The sequence below is a fragment of the Lycorma delicatula genome, chromosome 7 (genome assembly GCF_047948215.1).
Source record: "Lycorma delicatula isolate Av1 chromosome 7, ASM4794821v1, whole genome shotgun sequence".
In the NCBI taxonomy this organism is placed as follows: Eukaryota; Metazoa; Arthropoda; class Insecta; order Hemiptera; family Fulgoridae; genus Lycorma; species Lycorma delicatula.
Window position 1 is genome coordinate 80,864,272 of NC_134461.1, and position 24,644 is coordinate 80,888,915.

General features: G+C 29.4%; 1 protein-coding gene across 1 annotated transcript in view; it reads left to right on the forward strand.

Moving 5' to 3' along the window:
• Positions 1–24,644, forward strand: part of LOC142327323 (lon protease homolog 2, peroxisomal-like) — a 56,974-nt gene that overhangs the window by 12,832 nt on the left and 19,498 nt on the right. Inside the window, exons 5-11 of the mRNA XM_075370252.1 lie at positions 263–416; positions 4,324–4,507; positions 5,824–6,001; positions 12,083–12,264; positions 14,650–14,797; positions 18,272–18,475; positions 20,165–20,273. Of these exons, the coding sequence (XP_075226367.1) occupies positions 263–416; positions 4,324–4,507; positions 5,824–6,001; positions 12,083–12,264; positions 14,650–14,797; positions 18,272–18,475; positions 20,165–20,273 (1,159 nt within the window). The remainder of the gene's footprint in view (positions 1–262; positions 417–4,323; positions 4,508–5,823; positions 6,002–12,082; positions 12,265–14,649; positions 14,798–18,271; positions 18,476–20,164; positions 20,274–24,644) is intronic.

A 24,644-nucleotide genomic window follows, 5' to 3' on the forward strand; every position in this document is an offset into this window, starting at 1 on the left:
AATGTTTAAAAAGTAAAATATGATTAGACTGTAAAATTATAGTACAATCTTCAAGAATTTCTAAAAAAATAATATTAAATATAAAAATGTAACAAATAAACTTCAATTTAACCATAAAACATCCGTCTACTTTCTTTTTAAGTAACTGGCACCATACTGGCACTATAGCTGAGCAAGTAAATGTGGGGAAGAATTGTACAGTATTGTTTATTTTCTATGAATTTTCTTCGTAGTTTTATAAATTAATTAAATTTTGTTAAAGCGAATGGTTGAAATGATGCCAGCTCATGCATTAGCAGATCTTTGCACATCTGTTGTCTCTGCTACATATACCGAAAAGCTTGATGTATTAAATGCGCTAGATCTAACTGAACGATTCAAGAAAACATTACCTCTTCTTCTCCGTCAAATTGAAGGTATGGTCACATTTCATCTTCTCAATTTAACAGCTTAGTTGGTTATTTCTTTACCATAATTATTATCCTGTAGTTTATATTGGTGCACATCTCATGAATGATAGAAGTTGTCTAGTTTTCAAGAAATACGAGGGCTATTCAGAAAGTAAGGAATGTTTCCACCTGATGCCGCCAGGCGCACACCAATCGCGCATATCCACGAGCACACCAATGTGTGCTCGTGCTCGGCACCTCAGTCAGCGTCCAGCCGTGACAATGGGAAACATTTCTGCACTGCCCGTTGTTTTTATATTCAAATTTGAAATGTGTGCTGCAATCAAAAAGTGATGATTCTGCCTAAGAAGATGTTTGTTTGTTACCATAGCGATCCAAATGTTTTTGGAAGATGCCCAAGCGCATTTGTTTATGCAACTGTGTGAGTTGTTTTGGGACCCATCTTGCACAGACTTTATGAAACCAAAGTCTGTTGTGGATGATTTCGTAGGCAGAACCGTGACTAATTTGCAGACGATGTGTCACTGCATCAATAGTTACTCGTCTATCTAAGAAAACCATGTCACGTGCACGCTCAATGTTTTCCTCATTTGTCGCGGTAAACGGTCGTCCGGCTCATTCATCATGTGTAACAATTGTGCAACCATTTTTGAATTTTTCAATCCATTTGTAGACACTCTGTTGTGGCAACACACTGTTCCCATATTGTACCGAAAGTCTTCAATGAATTTCGGCCCCTGATACTCCTTCCGACCACAAAAAACAGATCACTGAACGTTGCTTTTCTATGGTGTAAACAGAAAGCGGAGCAGCCATGGCTAACGGCAGGGCAGCGATAATGGAACTAACCTAGCAACATAAAACCTGCAAAGACATAACAGCAATTAAACCATGCATGTGTCATCTATGCAACACGACAGTACTACCAACATAAACAAAAATGTAACTAAATTGCAGATAATTGACTTACCCTCGTATTATCCAATTCTCAGTAATTTTGTTCAACAAATCTGCTACATGTTTTATTTAGTTTTTTCTATTCCCACTGGCCTGTTTTATCGATGGCTTTAAAGTATACATTTTTAACATCATATATTTTAAAAGTAGTATTTCTGATGCTATTGTAAGCAGTTCGTTTCGAAAATTTGTGTTCTTTCATATTAATCATGTTTTTATCAGAATCATCTGTTTTTTTCTTCAGTTAATCTGTGCGGTTTAGTTTTCTTAAGAGTCCGTAATTCATTAGTAAATTTATACTCACAAATTGTTGCCTCATAAAATGAGGCAACACAACTTCCACTTACGTTAGCAGTTTTATTAACAATATCTGAAATCAATGCCATTGGACTATTCTGTAATTTGCTTTTGTAAGCATTTAAAATTGTTTTTTTTTGCATAACTTGGGCTTTTTTTGCAGCCTGTTTATCGGAGGGGATAGCAATAATCTTGCACTATTGTCAGCTGAATCTGTTTCAGTCATGACATTATGTTTGATTACATGACTATATGACTAATTATAAGGTGACTAATATGTGAGGAATGATTAGTGTTGTATATAGATATTACCACTTTGTGAATTGGTACAGATTACATGGGTTTTTTACTTTTTTTTTATTTGACTATGTATATAGGAGTGGTAATGTGTTTAGTGCATGTTTTTTTGTTCTCTCCGTGGCTTCACAGATCCAACCAATCTCAACCAACTAGTAGTAACAGGTCTTTGGTCTGGAAATAAAATAGGCTATCTTAAATTGTATTTTTTATAAGGGGGGGGGGGGGTGCTACAGAGGGACAAAATTAAAAAATTACACTATTTTCAAATTTTTAAGGTTGGTATTTGATAACATAATAAAAAAGAACATCTTCTTGTAATTTTTTTTCGAAAAATTCATTGTTCTTGAGATATAAGTGAAAAATTTTCTTGGCAAAAGGAAGCAGGAATGCATTGCAGCTAGCATATACATGCATTACATGCTTGTTCATAATCATTCATTAATATTCAAAGTTTTTGTAAGTAGCACAATATTTATATAAAACAAAACTTATATCTGTATTGTATTTAGATGTTTATTATATTGAATGGCAAAGTAATGGAAAAAACAAAAAGCGGTAAATAGAATAATTATTTAAAACAAAAATTCCAACTACTAATTGTACACATCTACCTAGAATAATTATGAAAAACAAACAAAAAATAGCTAAACAACTTTTTTTTTCTTACAGGAATTTTCTCAGGGTACAATAAGTTAGTCAGTGATGTGAAATTTAATATTACTTCTATATTTTATGTTGCAGTTGGGTGCCTGTGTGGGCTATATGAAATTGTGACTTTTATGGTCTCCACTTTGTTAGGACTAACAGGGACCTGAATACAACATAAAATATTGAAGTAATATTAAATTTCACTCACTGAATATATGTTTTTACTAGAGGCTTATTTAATTTGTGAATCTGTTGATTGATTAAGTTAATCAAGAGGACTTTGCGTAAATTGAATTATATGGGAAAAAATTGTCATTGTTTCAATCAATACTGTTTTGTTGTTGGCATGATGATAGTATTTTTAGCGTTTGATCTGAGTACATAGTCTAATTGGAGTTAGAAGTAAGTTTTTGTAATATAATGTTTTGTAATATTTGTGATGTAAGTATAAGTTTTTGTGTGAAACCTTTGGTGTTAGAGGAAGGCGCAGGGATCACGCTTCCATGAACAGGTTAATTTGATAGTTGACGGTTGTAAGTTATGGTAGCTGGTTGTGGTTGGAAGAGGCCATATGAAGGTAGTAGTAGGTTGTGTAAATACACTGATGGAAATGTCTGCTGAGTCATTTGGATCAGTGGCAACCTGACAGAGGACAAACTGATGATTGTGTCGTATTATCAAGTTTAGAGGGTCTAAAAGACGATCTCTGGTAAAGCCCACCAGGGCTAGGAATAGAGGTGTGGTGTGGCAACCAGGATCATTACAAGGCAGGTACTTCCCTTACAGGGGTCAGGATGTATCCTGAAAAATGCCTGTAAGAAAAGAAAGTTTTTCTTTCTTGTTTAACTATTTGTTCATTTTTCAAAATTATTCTAGGTAGATGTTTACAGTTAGAAGCTGAGTTTTTTGTTTTTTAAAAATTATTTTATTTATCATAGACATTATTTTATGAAAGATGTTTTGTATATGTATTTTTGTGTAGTAATTCTAATTATAACCCATTCAATAACTGATAAACACGATCTATTTTACTTTTATGCCAGTATCATTTTATTCATTGTTCCTTTCGTTAGAAGAGTGTTCATTGTAGTTTTCAATATAGCCTACATTCAATAAAAGTAGTCTCTAATATTTCATTACGAAACAGTATAAAAGAGTTACTATAGCTCTTGAGAGATTACAGTCGAAAGATTGCAATCGACAACCAAAAGTGGCCAAATCCAAACATTGGATTTTAGACTTTTTCTTAACTGCAGTAATAAGTGCTCATTGAGAGCTTTTCAATGATGTATTATAAGTGGTACTTATTTTCATTGGTTCCAGAGTTATAGTCAAATAAAACTTTTGTTAATGAAATATTTGGATCTTACCAGGGGGGAAGGCACATTGGTTCAAATCTGACTTCACTCTTTTTATCTTTTTTATTAACTTAAATATATTGATTTATTAATACTTATTAACCTCTGATTATAAAAAAGTCTTTACAATAAATAATAATTCAATAATAACAATAAAAAAAAATATCAGGTTTTAATGAAATAAAATTGTATGTACTTTTCATTCTAAAAAAAATGTGTAAAGGGAATTTAATGGGTGTACAAGGAAGTCATGTGGTGTCCACATCAGATTTTGTTTTTACAGAAATTGTATTTTTAATTACTTATCTTTTTTCTTCTGTTTGCTTAATTCTTAAAAAAAATCTTTATTTCAGGATTAGAAGTGGGCGATGATCAGAAAAAGTTTCAAAATAAAATTGAATTACCTACCACTATAAGACCTAAAATTCCAACTTCAGTTTCAATGATCAAAGTTCCAAAACGGATTCGATATGCTATTGGTGGTAATAATGATGATGATGATATGAATGATATTGTAGAATTGCAAGAAAGGTTGAGGTAATTTTTTTGTGTTTATATTATTATTTGTTTATTCTTTGTCAGTGATTTTATTTATTTTTTATTGGATAAAAATGGTTTGGTGTAATCTTTTTAGTTGACAGCCATTTTGATGCCAACCTATTAGAAGATATCAACAGCACATTATTTAAATGAAAGGTCATACATCTAAGTATCAATCATGTCCAATGTTAGTTAACTAGTTGATGTTTGGGAACTAATGCCCTAATATGGTTAAGGCCATGTTGATTGTGAGGTTTACTAATTTTATAATAAACAAAGGAGATTTAAATACAGACAGGAATTTTTGTACTTTGATTTTATGAGTGCAAGGGTAGATACGACTTATTGGATGAGCACTTTGTTACCTAAGCAAAGGAGTAGGGTCACAGTGGTATGATATTCTTACACAGCAGATTACAATGTTTTTGACAAATGGATTCATTTCATTTAGTTAAAATGAATCTTAAAAATTAGTTTTGGGATAAGTGTCTCTCAACCTATAATACATGGTGTCAGTATTCAAAGTGCGTTGGAGAGAATTGAAAATACACCATATCCTATAAGTGTATTGTTTTGGCAACAAAACATTAAGACAGAGTGTGTCATCTCATTGTATCAGTATATAAACTTAAATTCCAGTTTGTATCCAAATTTCCTTGTATAAATATTTTTTTCAGAAATCTGTTTTTGTGCAGTCTTACATTTTCAAAAATGATTTGATCTATTTGATCTATTGATATATTTGATCTATTCCAGTAATGGTCGATTATGTTCTGTAATGTTTGTTATTGATTTTAAAATTCCTTTTATGTAACTTGATTTCTGTTTTCAATCAATTTTATTTAATTGAAGTGAAAAGAACTAAACTGTTAAATTAATCAAAAATATTAATAGCCCCTAATTGCAGATTAAACTTTTGTTTGTTGTAATATCAATTTTTTATTTCTTTATTAACCTGTATTTTTCAATCTTTAATTGTGATTTGTTATTGTTATCTAATTACTCAATTTTTCATATTTAGAGTTTAATTAAAATTAACTACTGCCTTCTGCAGGTTTTTCTTAACAACATGTTAAGAAAAAGTTATCAATTGACAGTATTGTTCGTTAGTTCTTTAATTAACAAAAAAAATTAATTTAAAAGTTAATTCTTTATTTAACAAACAAGTTGCACAAAGACATACAATTTAGAAATAACTTTGTTCTAGTTTTTAAACAGAGCACTTTTAACAATATTTTGAATGTATGCACCATGTAAAATCTGTATAACTTTTGAATACTTAACCAATTAACCTTACTTATATTTGTTAACAGGAAGGCAAAATTACCATCTTATGCTCAGAAGGTTGCTACTAAAGAGCTTAAAAGGTTAAAAAGTCTGGGTCCATTCAGTCCAGAACATGGTGTAGTAAGAAATTATGTTGAGCTTATGGCTGAGTTACCATGGGATGTTACATCACCTGAAACTATTGATATACATAAAGCTAGAAAGGTAATGTTTTTGTTTAATTAAATTTTTTTAAATATTTTAGCATAGTAGTTAAATAATAATAAAATCATTTTTGATAAGTACTTGCTTACTGAGTTTTTCAATTTTATATATACTCATGAGTCGCCTTGAGAACATATTTGTCATCTTTCTGGCTGCAGGATAATTCAGTTATCTGGAAAGGTTACTCTGGGAATTTGAAAAATTCGGGGAATTTGAATTTCGTGTGCGAATCATTGCTGGTATGACTTATTGCTGCTAGATGTAGCTAACAGTACTCTTTGTGAATCAGTATTACAACAGCTGTGATGGTGAGAGGCTGCATTGTTAACTTTCATGCGATTGCGTAACATTGTGTTTTACTGCTTCGGCGAAGTTCTAAATGGCAGATTTTAAAGAGCAAAGAACCTGCATCAAATTTTACTTCACGCTTAAAAAAACTGGTGCAGAAAAAACCCATCGCATGTTTGTGAAAGCATTTGGTAATAATGCTATGATTAAAAGTAAAACTTTTTTGTGGTACAAACGATTCAAAGATGGAGGAACAACAGTCGATTACGATGAACATTCAGGAAGACCATCAACAAGCGCAACATCGGAAAACATCGCAAAAGTGTGAGAGGCTATTGTTGCAGATCATAGACAAACAATCCATGATATTTGTGCAATCGTACAAATGTCATGGGTCCATGCAACGCATCTTGTTGGACAATTTGAACATGAGACACATTGCTGCAAAATTCGTACCAAGACTGTTGACCAGGGACCAGAAACAAAGTCTGTCTGTAGTGAATTGAAAAATTCAGCAAGAGATGACCCTAACTTCATCTCCAACATCATAACCGGTGATGAGACATGGGTGTACAGGTATGACCCTGAAACTAAGCTCAGTTGTCGCAGTGGAAGTTGCCAAGTTCACCGCAGCCATAAAAAGCACGCCAAGTTCGCAGCAACGTGAAGTCCATGATGATTGTTTTTTTTTGACATCAAAGACATTATCCATAAGGAATTTGTTCCTCTTGGTCAAACTGTCAATGGGATGTTCTATTGTGAAGTTTTGAAGCGGTTACGTGAAAGCATTAGACGCAAACGTTCAGATCTGTGGGGTAACAACAGCTGGGTTCTGCACCATGACAACATGCCCACACACACATCCCTAGCCATTCGGAATTTCTTGGCTTCCAAAAAGACGGTAGTGATTCCCCACCCAACCTATTCGCCTGACCTTGCCCCTTTTCTCTTTCCAAAAATAAAATTTCAATTGAAAGGCTGTCATGTGAACACAATTGAGGAGATTCCGGAAAAAAACGCAGAACGTGCTTTGAACACTTACACCTGCAGACTTCCAGGGATGCGTGGAATCATGGGAAAAATGCTGGGATCACTGTATCAATGCCCAAGCGGATTACTTTGAAGGAGACAGTGGAAATTATAAGTTATGGTAAGCTATTTTATTTTTATGGTAAAATTCCCTGAACTTTTGGGTAGCACCTCATATATAAGGTCATGAATTATTTATAGTATCTCATGGAAAATAAGTTTGTTGGACTTAGTACAAGTGTGAAGTAGCAGAATTGTTTTGTTTATCTTTTGCAAAAAAAAGAGAGAGAGAGAGAGAGAGAGAGAGAGAGAGAGAGAGAGAGAGAGAGAGAGAGAGAGAGAGAGAGAGAGAGAGAGAGAGTGAGAGAGAGAGAGAGAGAGAGAGAGAGAGAGAGAGTTATAGGTGTTTTATCAACAACTTGCAGATTTTCACAGTAGACAATCAAAAATTAAAAATACTTTGAAAATTTGAATAATTTATAGCCTTGAGTCTTATGAGTTATCATACCTTTTTGAATTTTTTAATTACCTCAAATAGGAATAGAGAGTTATGGAAGTTTATTTATTGCATGCCCTTTAGTTACGTTGTTATGCTACCTATATGCGATAGCTATAGCGTGATTTTTGTGCTTATTGTAAAATTCACTAGCATCCTTAGTTCTGCTCATAGAAAAAAAGTACTCAAATTTTTTTTGTGTGAAATTTCCTCAGGTATATATTAGTGCTTTTAATTTTTACATGCAATTCACCTATAAAGCTTTTATTGGTGAAAAAACTAAAACTTTTTTTAATTTGTTAATTAACATATTAAATAGTTAATTATTACTCATGTCCACTAAGGCACATTTCTATTCTACAAATTTTTTTTGAACCCATTCCATTGATTTATTTGCTGTAATAAATTCTTTGGAGGTTAAAATCTCTATTGACTCAGCTATCTTGGATTAGTTTTGTTGAGGTCCGGATTTTAGCCATTGTATCAAAAGAGTATATTAATAATAACTATATTTATTAATATTAATAACAAAAAGAAAAATCTACATTGTTGTGTTCGGCACATCCGTACATCACCTGACTCAACACTACAGTACGTATGTTAACCAATAGATGTCGCCACTTTGCCTATTGTAGGAGTAATAAAAGTATCACATACTCAACACGCCTCCTTACTTTACTGTTTCCAATTTAACACTTTTATAAACCAAGTTTTTTACACTCAACAATTCTTAAAAAATTCCTACATTTTTCCAACTTAGCTTTACACAAACTCTTTGTAAATATATCAGCAATATTATTCTCAGTTTCAACTTTAATCAAATCAATAACTCCTTTTTCATAATTTTCATTTACATAATGATATTGCACTTCTGTGTTTTGACTTTTTTGTGAAATTTCCATATTTTGTTATGCTAATGCTTAATTTGCGTAATATAAAATATTACTACTAATCTAGCTTTATCTTCCATCATCTATATTGAGCTTTATAATAATCATCTTATTTTCCAGTATATACCAACTTTTTGTCTAAAACTTCCATTATTTACATTCTCAACTAATTTCCAAGTTTTGTTTTTCTTTAAAAATTGCTTTCTCTATCCATTGCTTTCATCCAGAAATCTGTTTCATTACTATCCATCACCTCCTCAAATGCATTGGGAGTATCAGCTCTACAATAATTAGCATAAATATTTGTATAAATAATAATAATCTTCAAATATCTTTTGAAGTTGTCTTGTTCTTTCAGATCTGCACAATACATTTTCATTTTTAGATTCAGATTTTTCAATACTTTGATTTTCATCTATACTTTTAAAGTTTTCATACAATGATTCATTACCTGAATTATCACTATGTTCTCTATCAGAAGTTTCACTATATACAGATTGATTATCATTATTTAATCATATACATTTTTCATTCTTTTCAACAATTTCAACATTTCTAGCAACTATAATTCTACCATTTGTAAGTACTTTATAACCTACTTCTGTATAACCTAAGAATTCCAATATCTGCTTTTTTATCCCATTTGGATTTTTTTTTGTTCTGGAATTCTTATAGAAAATTTACTTCCATATAAATGTAAATTTGAAACATTTGGTTTCTTTCCAAAAAATATTTCATATGGTGTTTTTGTTTCTATTGTGTTAGCTAAAGTATGATTTTTTAAATAAGTAGGTACATAATTTCAGGCCAATATCTGTTATGAATCTGTGCTTCATCCATTAAACAGCGTGATAAATTCATAATTGTCCTATTAAACCTTTCTGCTCTCCATTTAATTCATGTATTTAAGCAGGGCAATTATTAATTATTATTCCTTTTTCTTTAGCAAAATAATAGATCTTACTATCTTAAAACTTATTATATTTACAAATTCAGTCAAACAATAGCAAACTTCTTTTGATTTCATTGTATATACCTTAGCTATTTAATTATAATCATCAATAAATGATATGAAATATTTTTCTCCGTTATATCCTGTTGTACTAAAAGGTTCACAGACATCTATGTGTACAATTTCCAATACATTTCCTGCTTTACTTCTATTATTTTTAAATGATTATTCATCTGATTTTCAATACAAATCTTGCATTTCATACTTTCTAACTCATTAGGAATTCCTTTTAGCAATTGATTTTTGCATAAAATATTCAAGTATTTAAAATTTACATGGCCCAGTAATCTATGCCATTACACCTTTTTACTCATATTTTCAACTTTTCTATTAGCAATATTCACATATGATTCCTCTGATTTTAAATTGCTTTTCATAATGTATAATCCTTTTTCTTTTAAAGCTAAAGCTATAATATTATTATTGTTATTAAAAATTTTACTTGCTCCTCCTTTGGAAATAATGGTATTGTTCTTAGTTATTTTACTATAACTTATTAAATTTGAATGCATGTTTCATACATAAAAAACATTTTTCATTTTTACTTTATGTAGTTTACCATATAAATTAAAATAACTCATCACTTCTCCAACTTTAGTAGCTTTAGCTCCCATTATCCTACTTCGTTGTTTCTATTAGCCATAAATGTATTGTATTTGTTTTCTTGTGTGCCATGAATTTTGCTCATGGCTGAAGTCTGCCGTATGTATTTTGCTCTTTACATAATCTGTAGTCTGATCTTCTGCTTTAAACATATCTATCAGATCACCAACATCGCTTTATAACTCTGGCAATGTATTTAACGTGTAGTTCAATTTTTCTTTGTCTGTCACTGTCGCACCAGCATTTTTCAACTCATTTACAGACTTCTTAAAATCAGAGAAAAATGATGCTGAATTGCTATAATTTTTAAGCTTCAGTTTTTCAATCTGTTTCTATAAACTATTTGCTAAGCCGTAGATTTTTAAAAATATAAACTATCAAATTTCTTGATTATATTGTATGCTATTGTCATCTCGCACACAAATTCCAACAGTTTATTGAAATTGCATGATAGATATAATTCATTGCTTTTAGATCTTTATTGTTCCAATCTTCTTTGTCTTGTGCCATATGTCTTACTTGTTATAACTTCATCACATTTCTTGAATCGTAAAAATAATAATGTTCTTCCTTTCCACATGTTGTATTCTTGTCCATCAAAAATAGGAATAGTGATATCTCCTTGTTTGGACATTATTTTTTCTAGTACGTTCTCTTAAACATAACACTTTTATACTGGATATTTAACACATTCACAAAGAAGTATCTCTGTAGTAATAATTTACAGATTACTGAACAGCTTCTTGTTGAAATATTAAACACTGATAATATGAAATACTAAACTTTTTGGTAAGAAAAAACTATGATAATGTAATGGAATAATAATAAACTGTAATACATTTATTAGGTTATGATATTACTCATTTACTTTCTTTGTTCCGGCTACAGCAACTAAATTTTATCGTAATGGCTTTCTCATAACCACACTCTGCTACCATGTTGAGGTCTGGGTTTTAGCCATTGAGTCAAAAGAGTTTATTAATAATAACTATATTTATTAATACTAACAACAAAAATAAAAAAACTACATTGTTGTGTTCAGCACATCCGTACATCACCTGACTCGACACTACAATATGTATGTTGACCAATAATGTCGCCACTTTGCCTATAATAGGAATAATAAAAGTATCACATACTCAACAAGTTTGCTCTTGATTGTTTTCTTTTCCACCTGGTCTGTCCATAGCACTGAGATCTTTGTCTTTCAATTTTTCCCTTAACTCTTGGTTGTCTTCCTGCTGACATACTATTTGTCCATAGAATTATAGTATTTACTGGCAGCATGTGAAAGGTAGCTTTTTCTGAACACACATACTGTATGGTTTTTTTTTTACGGCTGTATTAATAAAAAAGTTAAAAAGCCATTATGATAGATGATTTTGTTTAAAAAAAAGTTAATAAAAACCATAAACTGTAATAAATGTGTATATGAAGTAAAATATGTTAACAAATTTGAAAATATCCACATAGTGTGGATTCCAATCACAATCTCATTATAAAAAAATAAATTACGTTGAAGATTTAAACAGTGCTTATTTAAACATTGTGCTCATGTAAATGACATTCTGTTAGAAAATAGTCAAATAATAACCCAAGCTATCGTAGTTTTTTCCATTTAGTATTTATTATTGCATTATGGACAAATTTGTAATTGCAATTATGTATCCACCATTAATATAATGGGTTAATCAAGTTAACAGTTTTCTGAAATTTTTACATTAACATTATTATTGAATTAATGTGCTCATTTTTTTTGTTAGGATTTAGATGAAGACCATTATGCAATGGAAAAATTAAAGAAAAGAGTTTTGGAATATTTGGCTGTTCGTCAGTTGAAAAGTAATTTGAAAGGCCCTATATTATGTTTTGTTGGACCACCTGGTGTTGGTAAAACTAGTGTTGCTCGATCTATTGCAAGCACTTTAGGTCGTGAATTTCAAAGGTAAATTTCAATTGTAGAAAAATAAGTTTGATTTGGTAGTAATTAGATTTTAATGAAGTTAAGACTTTTTACATTGGTTGTTGGTTATGATCTGTGTTTGATTTCCTGTCAGGTTAACTTCCTCAAAGTTGTTCTGTTCTATGCCTTCCTTATACCAGGTTTACTGTAAACTTTGTTACTGGTTATCTTTTCCATTTTGTATGTCTTAATTCTTCCATTTTTCTATTATGTCTTTCAATTTTCTCTACTGATTGAATGCAGTACCATATAATGCATTGTTCCCCTACATAAAGGAATACATTAAATTTTTTCTTTATACTGTTTGTCGCCCAGTTTTTCCTATGACTAAAACACATGTAAAGCATCTGAGACAATCTCATTATCAAAAAAGAAATTATGTAAAAAATTTAAACAGTGTAAAACTGTTAACTTTAAAAAGGTGTGAGATGAACTAAAATTTAGAGAGCTTGAGGAAGAGGAGATGAAGAAAGTTTTTGAGGAGGACATTGCAAGAGGTTTGAGTAAAAAAGATAAGGTAGAAGATATAGAAGATGAATGGAGAATGTTAAAAAGAAAATTCTTAACTCAGCAAAAGTGAACTTAGGCAGAACAAAGAGAACTGGTAGAAAACCTTGGATCAAAGGATATATTGCAGCTGATGGATGATTGTAGAAAGTATAAAAATGCTACTGATGAAGGTAAAAGGACCTATTGACAATTAAGAACTACTATAAACAGGAAGTGCAAATTAGCGAAAGAAGAGTAGATTAAAGAAAGGTGTTTAGAAGTGGAAAGAGAAATGATCTCTGGTAAGATAGACTGAGCTTACAGGAAAGTTAAGGAGAATATTATGATAAATTAAGATTTAGTAATGTGTTAAATAAAGATGGTACACCAATTTATAAAACGAAAGATTAAGTTGATAGGTGGGCGGAATATATTGAAGAGTATAAGTAGTTGATACGTGGGTGGAATATACTGAGGAAATGAATTAGAAACTGACGTTATAGAGAAAGAAGAGGAAGTTGAAGAGGATGAAAATGAAGATAACAATACTGAGATCTGAATTTAATAGAGAATTAAAGGATTTGAATGAGAGAAAGGCCTCTAGGATAGATTGGATACCTGCAGAATTACTGCACACTGCAGGTGAAGAAGCGATAGATATGGATTATATAAACTGGTGTGTAATATTTACGAAAAAGGGGAAGATGAGTCAGATTTCAAAAAGAGTGTTACTGCCATCATACTAAAGAAAACAGGAGCAGATAAATGTGAAGAATACAGAACAATTAGCTTAATTACTCATGCATCAAACATTTTAACTAGAATTCTGTACAGGAGAATTGAGAGGAGTGGAAGAAGTTAGAAGACTAATTTGATTTCAGGAAAAGTATAGGGACAAGGGAAGCAGTTGTAGCATTCAGATTAATAGTAGAATGAAGATTAAAGAAAAACAAACCAACATACATGGCATTTATAGACTTAGAAAAGGCATTTGATAATGTAGATTGGAATAAAATGTTCATCATTTAAAAAAAATTAGGGTTCAATTATAGAGATAGAAAAACAATTGCTAACATTTATAGGAACCAAGCTTGAAAGTAATGAAATGTAGAAATAAAGTAGAAGGAGCACTGAATATAAAAATAGAATGCAAAAAGACTATGGAGGTAGAAGAATTTTGTTATTTGGGATGTAGAATTACTAAAAATGGATGAAGCAGTAGTGATATAAAATGGCAAATAGCACAGGTGAAACAAGCTTTCAGTCAGAAATATAATTTGTTTACATCAAAAATTAATTTAAACATCAGGAAAACAACTTTGTAAGTATATGTTTGAAGCGTAGTTTTATATGGAAGTGAAACTTGGATGATCGGAATATTTCAGAAGAAAAAGGTCAGAAGCATTTGAAATGTGGTGCTATAGGAGAATGTTAAAAATCAGATGGGTGGATAAAGTGACAAATGAAGAGGTTTTATGGCAAATTGATGAAGAAAGAAGTATTTAGAAAAATAAGCTAAAAGAAGAGACAAGACTTATAGGCCACATCTTAAGGCATCCTGGAATAGTCGCTTTGAAATTAGAGGGATAGGTAGATGGGAAAAATTTGCAGGCAGGCAACATTTGGAATATGTAAAACTAGTTGTTACGGTTGTAGGATGTAGGGGTATACCGAAATGAAATGACTGGCACTAGATAGGAATCTTGGAGAGCTGCATCAAACCAGTCAAATGACTGGACAAAAAAATTGTGTAATCTTCTGTAAAACTTTTAAGACTTATTATATAATAATTTTTTTAACATATAAATGTAAATTTTAGCAGTTTTAAATTCTGAATTAAATTTGTTTAAATTTACTTATACATTATTAATGTTTCAGAATATCTCTTGGTGGTGTTTGCAATCAGTCTGATATTAGAGGCCATAGAAGAACATATATTGGCGCTATGCCTGGACGTATATTACAAGCTATAAAAATGTCTGGTGTTAAAAATCCTGTTATTCTATTAGATGAAATTGATAAACTGGTATTTCTAATTTAAATTTTCTGTTATAACTATTACTTGATTATTTAATTATATTTATTTTAAATTATTGTAATGTTAGTTTCCAATAAACATTGGCTTTTTTGTGGGCCTAATCAAATACTAATTAAAAGCATGATTAAATTCTAATTAGTTACTGTAATGTAGGTTACTTTCTAATGTAATGAAACTAATTATGTACAAAAATGTTATATATGTAATTATAACAATCATCTCTGTTGTTTATAGTTCTAATGTTTTAGTCTGAACATATGAACATGAAGAACAGTTTAGAGTAACTGTCAGATTGATTTTTTGTGATGAGCTTGTAATATTTCCTGCCAACAACCTAACACCAAAATTTCTACTCACATTCTAAGGATCATTACAAGTTATGTGATATATTACAAATAATAAGTTTTTTGTGAAAATCAAAATACACAATTATTCAAGTTGCATTTTACAATATTTTACTGATTCATTGGCCTCATGGAAATTCTTAAAAAATAACTTTAATCAAAATAATATTTCATCTTATTTCAGGGTTGAGATATCTGTACAAAAACAGCATTTATTTTTAGATTTTTATGTTTGATATGGTTTTTTACTTAAAGTAAAAATAATTTTTAAAAAAATCCTGTTTTATTTTTACAACAATCTATTAGTAATTTTTTAACATTTTTATAATTAAAATTAAGTATTGTTGGCAGTTGAGTGATATCTTTAGTTATTGGCATGAGATTTAATTGTCAGTAACTGTGGACATAGAATTCTCATAGATTATATTTGGATTAATAAATAATTTTTTCTATCTTGATTTTTATTATTTTATGTTAAAAAAAGTTATAATTCTTTAAATTGCTGCCATTTCATTATTCTTATAATAAGATTAATGTTATTGTATACATTTAAAATAAAACATTTTGTAAATTTATAATTTATTAAAAAAATTAAGCAAGATTTCTTTTAGAAGATCATATAACTTTTTTTTTAGTTATATAACATTAATGGGCCTAGCACATAATTATATATATGATTTAAATAGATGTTCAGATGATGATAAAATTTGAGGCTTTACTAATTGAAAAAAAATAAAATATAAACAACAATTTATTGTCTATTTTTTATGTTGCATAACATAAAAAATATTAAAATATTAACATAAAATGTTCACAAAAAAATTAATATATATTAGCAATTTATATATTAATATATTTATTTATTTATATATATTATTTATATTTATTATTATATTTATTATTTATATTTATTTATTATTTATATTTTAGTATATTAAATATGGTTTGAAAGTAAAAATAAAAATCTTTTAAAATAATCTTTCAAAATATAATAATGCTTTTGATATGAATATGTTGTTGACATAATATTTTGGTGAAAATAATTACTGATAAAATCAAAACATTACACAAACAAGATGGAGTAAATGTCACATGGTTAATTTAGAGCAATAGTTGTTAAAAGTTGGGTGGTGAAGCTGCTATTGGCGAGGTGGGGGGTAACTGCGCTACTGAGGGCATGGTAGTCCATGCAGCTATGAGGTGTGGCACTGTCTTGCCAAGGGCAGTCTTCAGGTATGATGCTTATAGTGGTGATGGGATGTAGGTCTGAATTTTGTTGTTATGTATAACACATTTTGAACGGTATGAGTTTAGCATTGTATTGACCCGTTACTTAGTTGATGGTTGAGGCATTTATAGTCATAAATGTTATTAAAATTGGACTAGGTGCAGGGTTCGCGCTTCCGCAGACTCAGTTAGCTAGTTCAGAGTGTGATATTGCAGGAAAAGAAGATTGAAGATGTCTAAAAGAAGCCTAAAGAGAAGAAGGTGTTGGTTGAGACAATAATTTTTGCTGATGCAAGTGTCTGCTGAGGCATTTGCATCAATGGCAAATAACGGCGTAACTAAAAGATAAGAATTTTTTGCAAATTATTAAAGAATGGGTATGTATGCCTCAGTGTATGTTGTTCTTGTGAGGGTCTATTTTTCAGTCACTCTTTAGTTAACTTTAATGTAGATAAAATTAAACAGAAATTCCAGAATAGTAAATAAAATTAAACAGAAATTGAACTAGAAAATCCAAAAATAATTCTAAATTATAATTTTCAATTAATATTAAGTAATCAATGTGTCAACAAATCTATTACATATACATGTATGTAATAATTGCTGTTCAATTACATATACACATTTTTAAAATTACATAAAATTTTGTTTCATTAATAACTTCATATTTTTTTATTGTTGTTATTAAATAATTATTTATTGTAAAACATTTTTACAATCACAGGTTAATAATTATTAATAAATCAGTATATTTAAATTAAAAAAAGGTTATAAAATAAATTAAAAATAAAAGTTAAAAAAGGAGATGAAGTCATTCGAACTGATGTGCCTTCTGTTATAAGATCCAAATATTTCATAATTAAAATTTTATTTGGTTATAACTCTGGAACCAATTAAAATAAGTACCACTTATGATATATCGTTGAAAAGCTCTCAATGATGGCTTATTACTGCAGTTAAGAAAAGGTCTAAAATCCAAATTTTTTGGAATTTTGGGCTTTTTTGGACACTTTTGGTTCAGTTGATTGCAATCAGAGGGAGGTGCACAACTAGATTTATACAGTCCAAAATCTGAAAAGTGAAATTTTTTGCGATCACAATACTTCTTTACTTTGTATAAAGAAGTAAAAAGAGGTTACATCATGTATTTTAATTATGAAAATAATACAATGATGATTGTACTGTGACAAACAGCAGCCTGTTGCCCTGATTTTAATGAAATGGCTAAGATTGGTGTTCATTCTTTGTATGAAATATACTATAACCTTTTTGAAACGGCTTTTTGAAATCCAGTTGGATTTTGCTTGATTTTTTTTCTATTTTATGTACATTTTAATTCTATGTATGTCTTAAAATTCCGTGTACTTATCTTCTATAACAACGTATTTGATTTTTTTTTATGAAATACATTGAAACATTATTTGAATTTTATTTTCCTTTGCTTCATAATTTCTTGATCCTGTTTAATTTATCAAAGATTAAATGAATTATGTATAAATCTTGTTACTTAAAAAATTTTCTGATTGTATGATATGTAGCATGATACAGAGTACATTGTCTGTCACTTATGGTATTTACATCTTGATGTTTTTATGTACACTTATGTACTAGTAGTTCATAGTAAAAATTTTAAATAACAGTTTAACATACAATTTTTTTTCAGACAAATGAACTTTTGTTTTACACATTTCATGTTATTTATTTTGAATTTATTCTAATATTTTTTAAAATAAAATATCTATTCTAATATTTTATTTTTTTAAATAAATAATAAAGTAAGTAAAACAGTTAACTAAGCATTCAAAAGAAATTTCAAGTTAATATTTACATTTTTAGTGTTTTTAGGATTATAATTCTTTCTTGTTTTGTGAAAGTTTAAAATAATCCACAGAGTATTGGTGTCCATGGTGATCCAGCTGCTGCTCTATTAGAAGTTTTAGATCCAGAACAGAATTGCCATTTCGTGGACCACTTTTTAAATGTAGCATTTGATTTATCTCAAGTTATGTTTATAGCTACTGCTAATCGTATTCGCACCATTCCAGCTCCCTTACTAGATCGTATGGAAGTGATTCATGTGGAAGGCTATTCTCAGGTTAATTGTACTTTTATTATTATTTTATTTTTTATTAACAAATATTCTTCCTTATAAAACAGTTACCTTGTAAACCTAATTGCAGTTCTGTAAGTTGTATTTCCAGTCTTCATCAGTCCTGAGGTATATAATAAATTAGATATATCACAAAGGTAGATGGGCAATTTGAGATTTAAATTCTGTTAATCAAGGACAGTATAAATAGTGTGAATTTAGTTTTTTTAATACCAGTTTGGTCTTTGATCTTTTAATTTTTATGAAGTATCAAAAAGAAAACAAGAATGCAATTTTTAGTATTTGTATGTTTTTGTAATTTTTGTTTAAATATTGTAATTAACTGATTATGTGCAGACTATATTAAGTAATGATTTAGTTTCATATATAATTATTACCAGAATCTAAGTATTGTTTACTTGCATTTAACTTATGTTGATTTTTGTAAGAAATGAAAAAGCCATCTAGTAGTAATCTATTCAATTTATAGAATCATCCATTCAATCTTGAATAGAAATTTATGATATACATCAATGCACAACTGCATTGTACTTAAATAAATTGATGTGGTATTTTTAAAATCCTAATGAATTAAAATAAACTGCTATTTGAAGTATTTTTAAAATTTAGCATTTGTTTATTTATATTACTTATCCTCTCTACGCATTTTCCTCATATTCTTCTAGACTGATTTTTTACAATTCCTTAAGCTGTAGAAACATAGTACCAATATATTCATATTTGAGTTAAATATTTTGAATGGAATGACTCCTACTCATCAAAATGCAGTGTGGTTTTAGAATATTGTCTGACAGAGCTATTAATGTTTCAGTTGATTTGTAGTGATTTCTGTTAAATATGAAATGTTGTACCTCTTTGTTTATAAAAAATAAGGTTTGTTTGAAAATTAGCTTCAGATTGGTCATTAAAAGAAAATAACCAAAAATATTTATGATACATAAAAGACAATTCTTTGTTTTCTATCTACAGCCATATGGAGAATTATAAAAAACTGTGGCTCAAAGAATTTTTCTGTCAAGGTACCCCCTGTTATTTACTCTGTACATGAAATACTTATTTGTTTTACTATTTAGTCAGCCAAACTTTCATTTTGAAGAAGGTAGTCATTGGGCAGTAAGTATTGGCTTTTGGAGAATTGTAAAAAATCCTCCTTTTGTGTTGTAGGTGGAACTTAGATTGTTTTGAAAAACAACATCCTTTGTGTGTATCCCAAACTATTTATTTTTGGATTGATCCCCTGAAGCTTCTTCAGCATCTTGCTATAAACTTCTGACATTATTGTGGTTTTTTCCAGGTTTCATGAATTATATATGCAGTTTGCTTGTGGTCCCAAAACTGTATCGAACAGTTTTTAATTCAGTAATGCCTGCTTGAATTCATTTATTTCTTTTCAGAATTTCTATTTCAAATTTTTATACTATTGTTTCTTGTAACATTATTACAATAAATGATACATTTGTTGGTGATACAGGAAGTGTTATATCCTGCTTGCAAAAAATCAGCTTTCAGCATTTACCATAATTATTGAATGTTGATAGCTTTGTATATATGCCATGTTATTGTGGTATCCAATTTATTTTCAATAGCCTACCTGAAGTCAGTTTACAGCTTGTACAAGAATTCAGTATTTTTATTAAATATTATATTTTTAAATCCTATGGTGTTTGTTTACAGGAAGAAAAATTGCATATTGCAATTCGCCATTTATTACCAAAGCAATTAAATGAACATGGTTTAACTGAAGATTTTATTCAAGTACCATCTGACAGCATCAAACTTATAAGTAAGTAATGAGTTATTGATGTATGATTAATTTTTGTAAAATAGTTTCAGAGTTAAAGTATTCTTTGTTAATCTTAAATAATTATGGCTTCCATATCTTATTTGTCATTTATTGTTTTTTTTCCATGAGAACTGGTTTTATCTGCTTTTATTAGTTTTTAACATTAGGTTTTAATATTATTTTTAATTGGAATTTGGCCATTATTAAAATAATTTAATAAGAACTTATAATATTTTATCTTGTAAGGTTTAATTATTCTCTGGTAAAATTATGGGTTTTTGAGTTTTTAATTTACAATCCGATGTTTTCTTATTATGAAGATAATAAAATTTTTACTGCGAGACAGTTTGGGTTAATATGCATCACAGTACAGATGAGATGCTCTCATAGCACTGATAATAAAAAAATAAAATATTGAAGTAGGAAATTAATATGCTTTAGATTCTTTTACATGTTTAAGACTTTTGACACTGATGCATATGGTAGTATACTTTTCAGTAAATTGCAATACTGTGGGTTTGTTGATGATGCTCCTAAATTTGACAAGTTCTAAAATACACGATAGTTTGTGCACTTGCACAGACTGCTCATTTGAAAGTTGTCAGTTTGAAAATTGGCAGTTAATACTTTGAAAATTGTCACTGGCAATTTTTCAATTATAGTAGAAGGATTTTTTCATTATTTATTGAAAAATTTACATACAATATAGTATTATATATTCCATTTGAATCATGATTATTGTCATTTTTTTTCTGTATTTAAATACATATTAAACATATATTAGTCATCTTATATTTTGTTTTTTCGTATTATATATGATTGTTTAATGAGTGTTTTAACTATAACTTTTTAAAAATAACATCCAGAAGTTAAAAAAAAAACTGTTTTTATCATTGTTCCTTGGTGAAATAACTTGAGAATTTTTATATAATTAATTGGGATGTCACTGAAGTCAGTTCATTAGTTTCTCTAATGCCTTTATATTAATGTGAATATTTTGTTTTTTAATTTAAAATGTGATTGTGATAAAATAGCATAGTGACATGAAAACTGTAATGAGATCAATTATTCAGTTTAAGTTTTTGTAATACTAATTCAACACATTGCATTTACTTTCTAAAAAATAAATAAACAATATTAGTTATAGATATTTATTATAAATGCTATTATTATAAATAATACCATCAAAGAGTAAAAATGAGTGAAAAATCAAAATAGTCTTGGTTTTGCTGATGATTTGACACTACTAGCAAATGATATCAGTGAAGCTAAATCACAAATATTAGAACTTCAAAAAATTGCAAATAAAATTGGCCTCAGAATATCATTTGAAAAGAAAAATTATGCCCCAAAATCCAACACTTAAAAGAAGTAAACATAAATGGTAATAAAATCGAAATAGTAACCCAATTTTAGTACTTTGGAGAAATAGTAACAATCTAAACGAAAAAACCTTGATCCAAATAAGAAGAAACAAACTCAAAAATTAACTTGGTACAGTTAGAATAGAAAATGCCTATCCGTAAATGAAAAAAATAAGACACTACAACACTTATAAAACCAGAAGCCATTTATGCAGTAGAAACACTCTTCCACTTGAATGAATAATCAGACACACACACAAACTGACTCCAGAAAATGAAAGCAGAATTGGAAGAAACTGTGCATCAATAAAAAGTACCAGAAAGATGGGCAGTGGTGGACTGTGCCCAACAAAGTTGTGTTCAAAGAGTTAGAACCCATCACTGATACCCTGCATAAGAGGAGGCTAGGATTCTTAGACATATCATGAGATTGCGAGATTCAAGACTTCTGAAACAACTAGTACAGTGGAATTTTGACTCGAAAAACAGCAGGACAGGATGCAGATGAATCAAAAACACTCGCTTCACACTCAGAAGAAAAACTAATAACACGAACATTTTCAACACTAGAAAGGGCGCAAAGATCAGAACGTATGAAAAAGTACTGTGAGGACCACATGGCCCAAACAGTCCCATCGAACAGACTTTGATAATGGACTGACTAAAGTGATCTTAAGTGGTCATAAAAGATAATAATAATAATAAAGAAAACTTATTTATTATAAAGAAATTGAATGAATCTCAATGATTGGCCATACAAAGTCATAAAACTTTCTGAACCATGGTCTACGAATGATGATGTAGATTTAAATAAACATGGTTCCTTACAAGACTCTGAGAAGTACACTTCTACATTTCTGAGAAATTATACATTTACTATTTTGCTACTGATTTTGTGTACTGTTTTATCCAGGTTCAGAAATCTGAATTGTAGAATGGTGACAAAATGTGAAATACCCCAGTTTAGTTTAGTTCAGAGCATGTTGTTATTGAAGGCATTCATATCCAGTATAAAAGTAATTACATTTAAGTTGTTGAACTCACCTACTAGAATACCATAGTACACAAATAGCTGAATAACAATTATCCTTACTACTTATGTCAACAGTTCCAGTGTATGTGACTGAATGCTGTTTCAACATTAGTATATTCACACTTACAGTTTTTGACTCTCATCCACCCAAATATTATTTAGAAAATAAAAAGCAGATTTGTAAACATTTTTGAAAATTGTCTGAAGAATGTCAAGCTATTTAATTTTAACTTTTGTAGCTTCCAGCCATATTAAAAAAAATCTAATTTCATAAAATGTCGACTTTGATTTCAATTTTTATTTCTATAAAGTGCCAGATGTATTGTGCATTAATAGATTGTTATACCATTTTAAACTACAAAACTTTTATAAAACCTCTGGAAATTAAAATTTTTGTATAATTTTTGTTTTCGATAGAAATCACATTGTTCAGAACTTACTTTAGTTCTCATTTCTGGGCTACTTATCTGGAAATTAAAATTTATATCATATTTTTTAAAACTTTTTAAAAAAATCTGAAAAATTTAACGAAAAAATATTTTTTAGATCATTGAAATTTTTAAAGTATAAAAATGGCCAAAATGTTAATAAATTTTCATAAAATGAAATAGTAATAAAAAATCTATGTTTAATATGGTAATAAGCTGAATAATTTATTTTGCATGAATTACACTGATAGACAAAACAATTTAATGCTTTTCTAATTGTGATACCATTTCTTGAATTGCCTTTTTGTGTACGTTACAGATCTGTACATACAATTTTTCTATTACCCTTAGTTTCAAATAAATTATGCTTAAAAAAAAATTAGGGGAATATATAGTTGCAATCTGTAAAATTTGTAATTTTGCATGGCCATACCTAATTAGAATGATTTAGCTGATGCTTGTCTTTTATAAATAGCCTCACACAAATCCTGAATTAATGTCCAACAGTAATTGGCTAGCTTGTTAGTATTCCATTTCCCTTTATAGCGGCTTTCCATCCCAAAAGGTCTTGGTTCACAGTGTTCGTCACTTTTGTTTCCGAGGTTGTCCAGGAAAAAATCCAGATGCGAGTGGAGGAAATGTATTTTCAAAGACATATTACAAAGTTGATTAACAATATTGTGGTAATTGTTGGATTTTTGTTTGTGGAGAAATTTTTTGCAAACATCTTTAAACTGCAGCCCAACTACAGAAACTGCAGCTTGGGCTGCAGTTTCTACATTATTTAACATCGATTGACCAACTTTCTTATTTGAAGACTAACAAATATTTTTTAATTTTTCCTTCACTTACATTTGGAAATTTCTGTCTGATGTACAAAAATTCAGGACTATCCTTCTTGATTGCTTTTACAGAATTTTTCATTAGTCCTAGCTTGATATGAAGTGGGAGCAAAAAATTTTTTTTTGATTCAACTAAGGGCTCGTGAATAATATTTTTCCCCTTTGGAGTTAACTTGTTTCGTTTCTTCCAGTTTTTGGTAACATAATGTTTATCCCTAGCTCGGCTGTACCATTCTCAAAGAAAACACATGTACTTAGTATAGTTTAACTGCATGCCTAACAAAATAGCTGTAACTTTCAAATTACCACATAGGTTCCAGCTGTGTTTTTATAATTTATTTTTTCAAGAACGTGTTTCATCAGATCATGTCTCTTTCATTTAATACCATAAGCGATTGGTATTGAAAGATATTTGTTGCCGTTGTGTAGTAGAACCAGTTTTAAACTATACTTGGACGAATCTATGAAAAGACGTCAGTCCTCAGGTTTATGAACTTGTCCTAAGTGCAACATAAGCTCATCAATATTTGTGCAATAAACCAAATTACTTTCATCAATAAAGTACTGAGAAAGTTTTTTTTTTGTTGGCTTTGAAAGCGTGAAATTTTTATATTGTTTTAAAAGTAAATTCCAACCTTGCAGACTTGATCTTAACAGTTCTGTTTGATTTTTTGATAAATTTAAATCCCTAACCAAGTCATTTA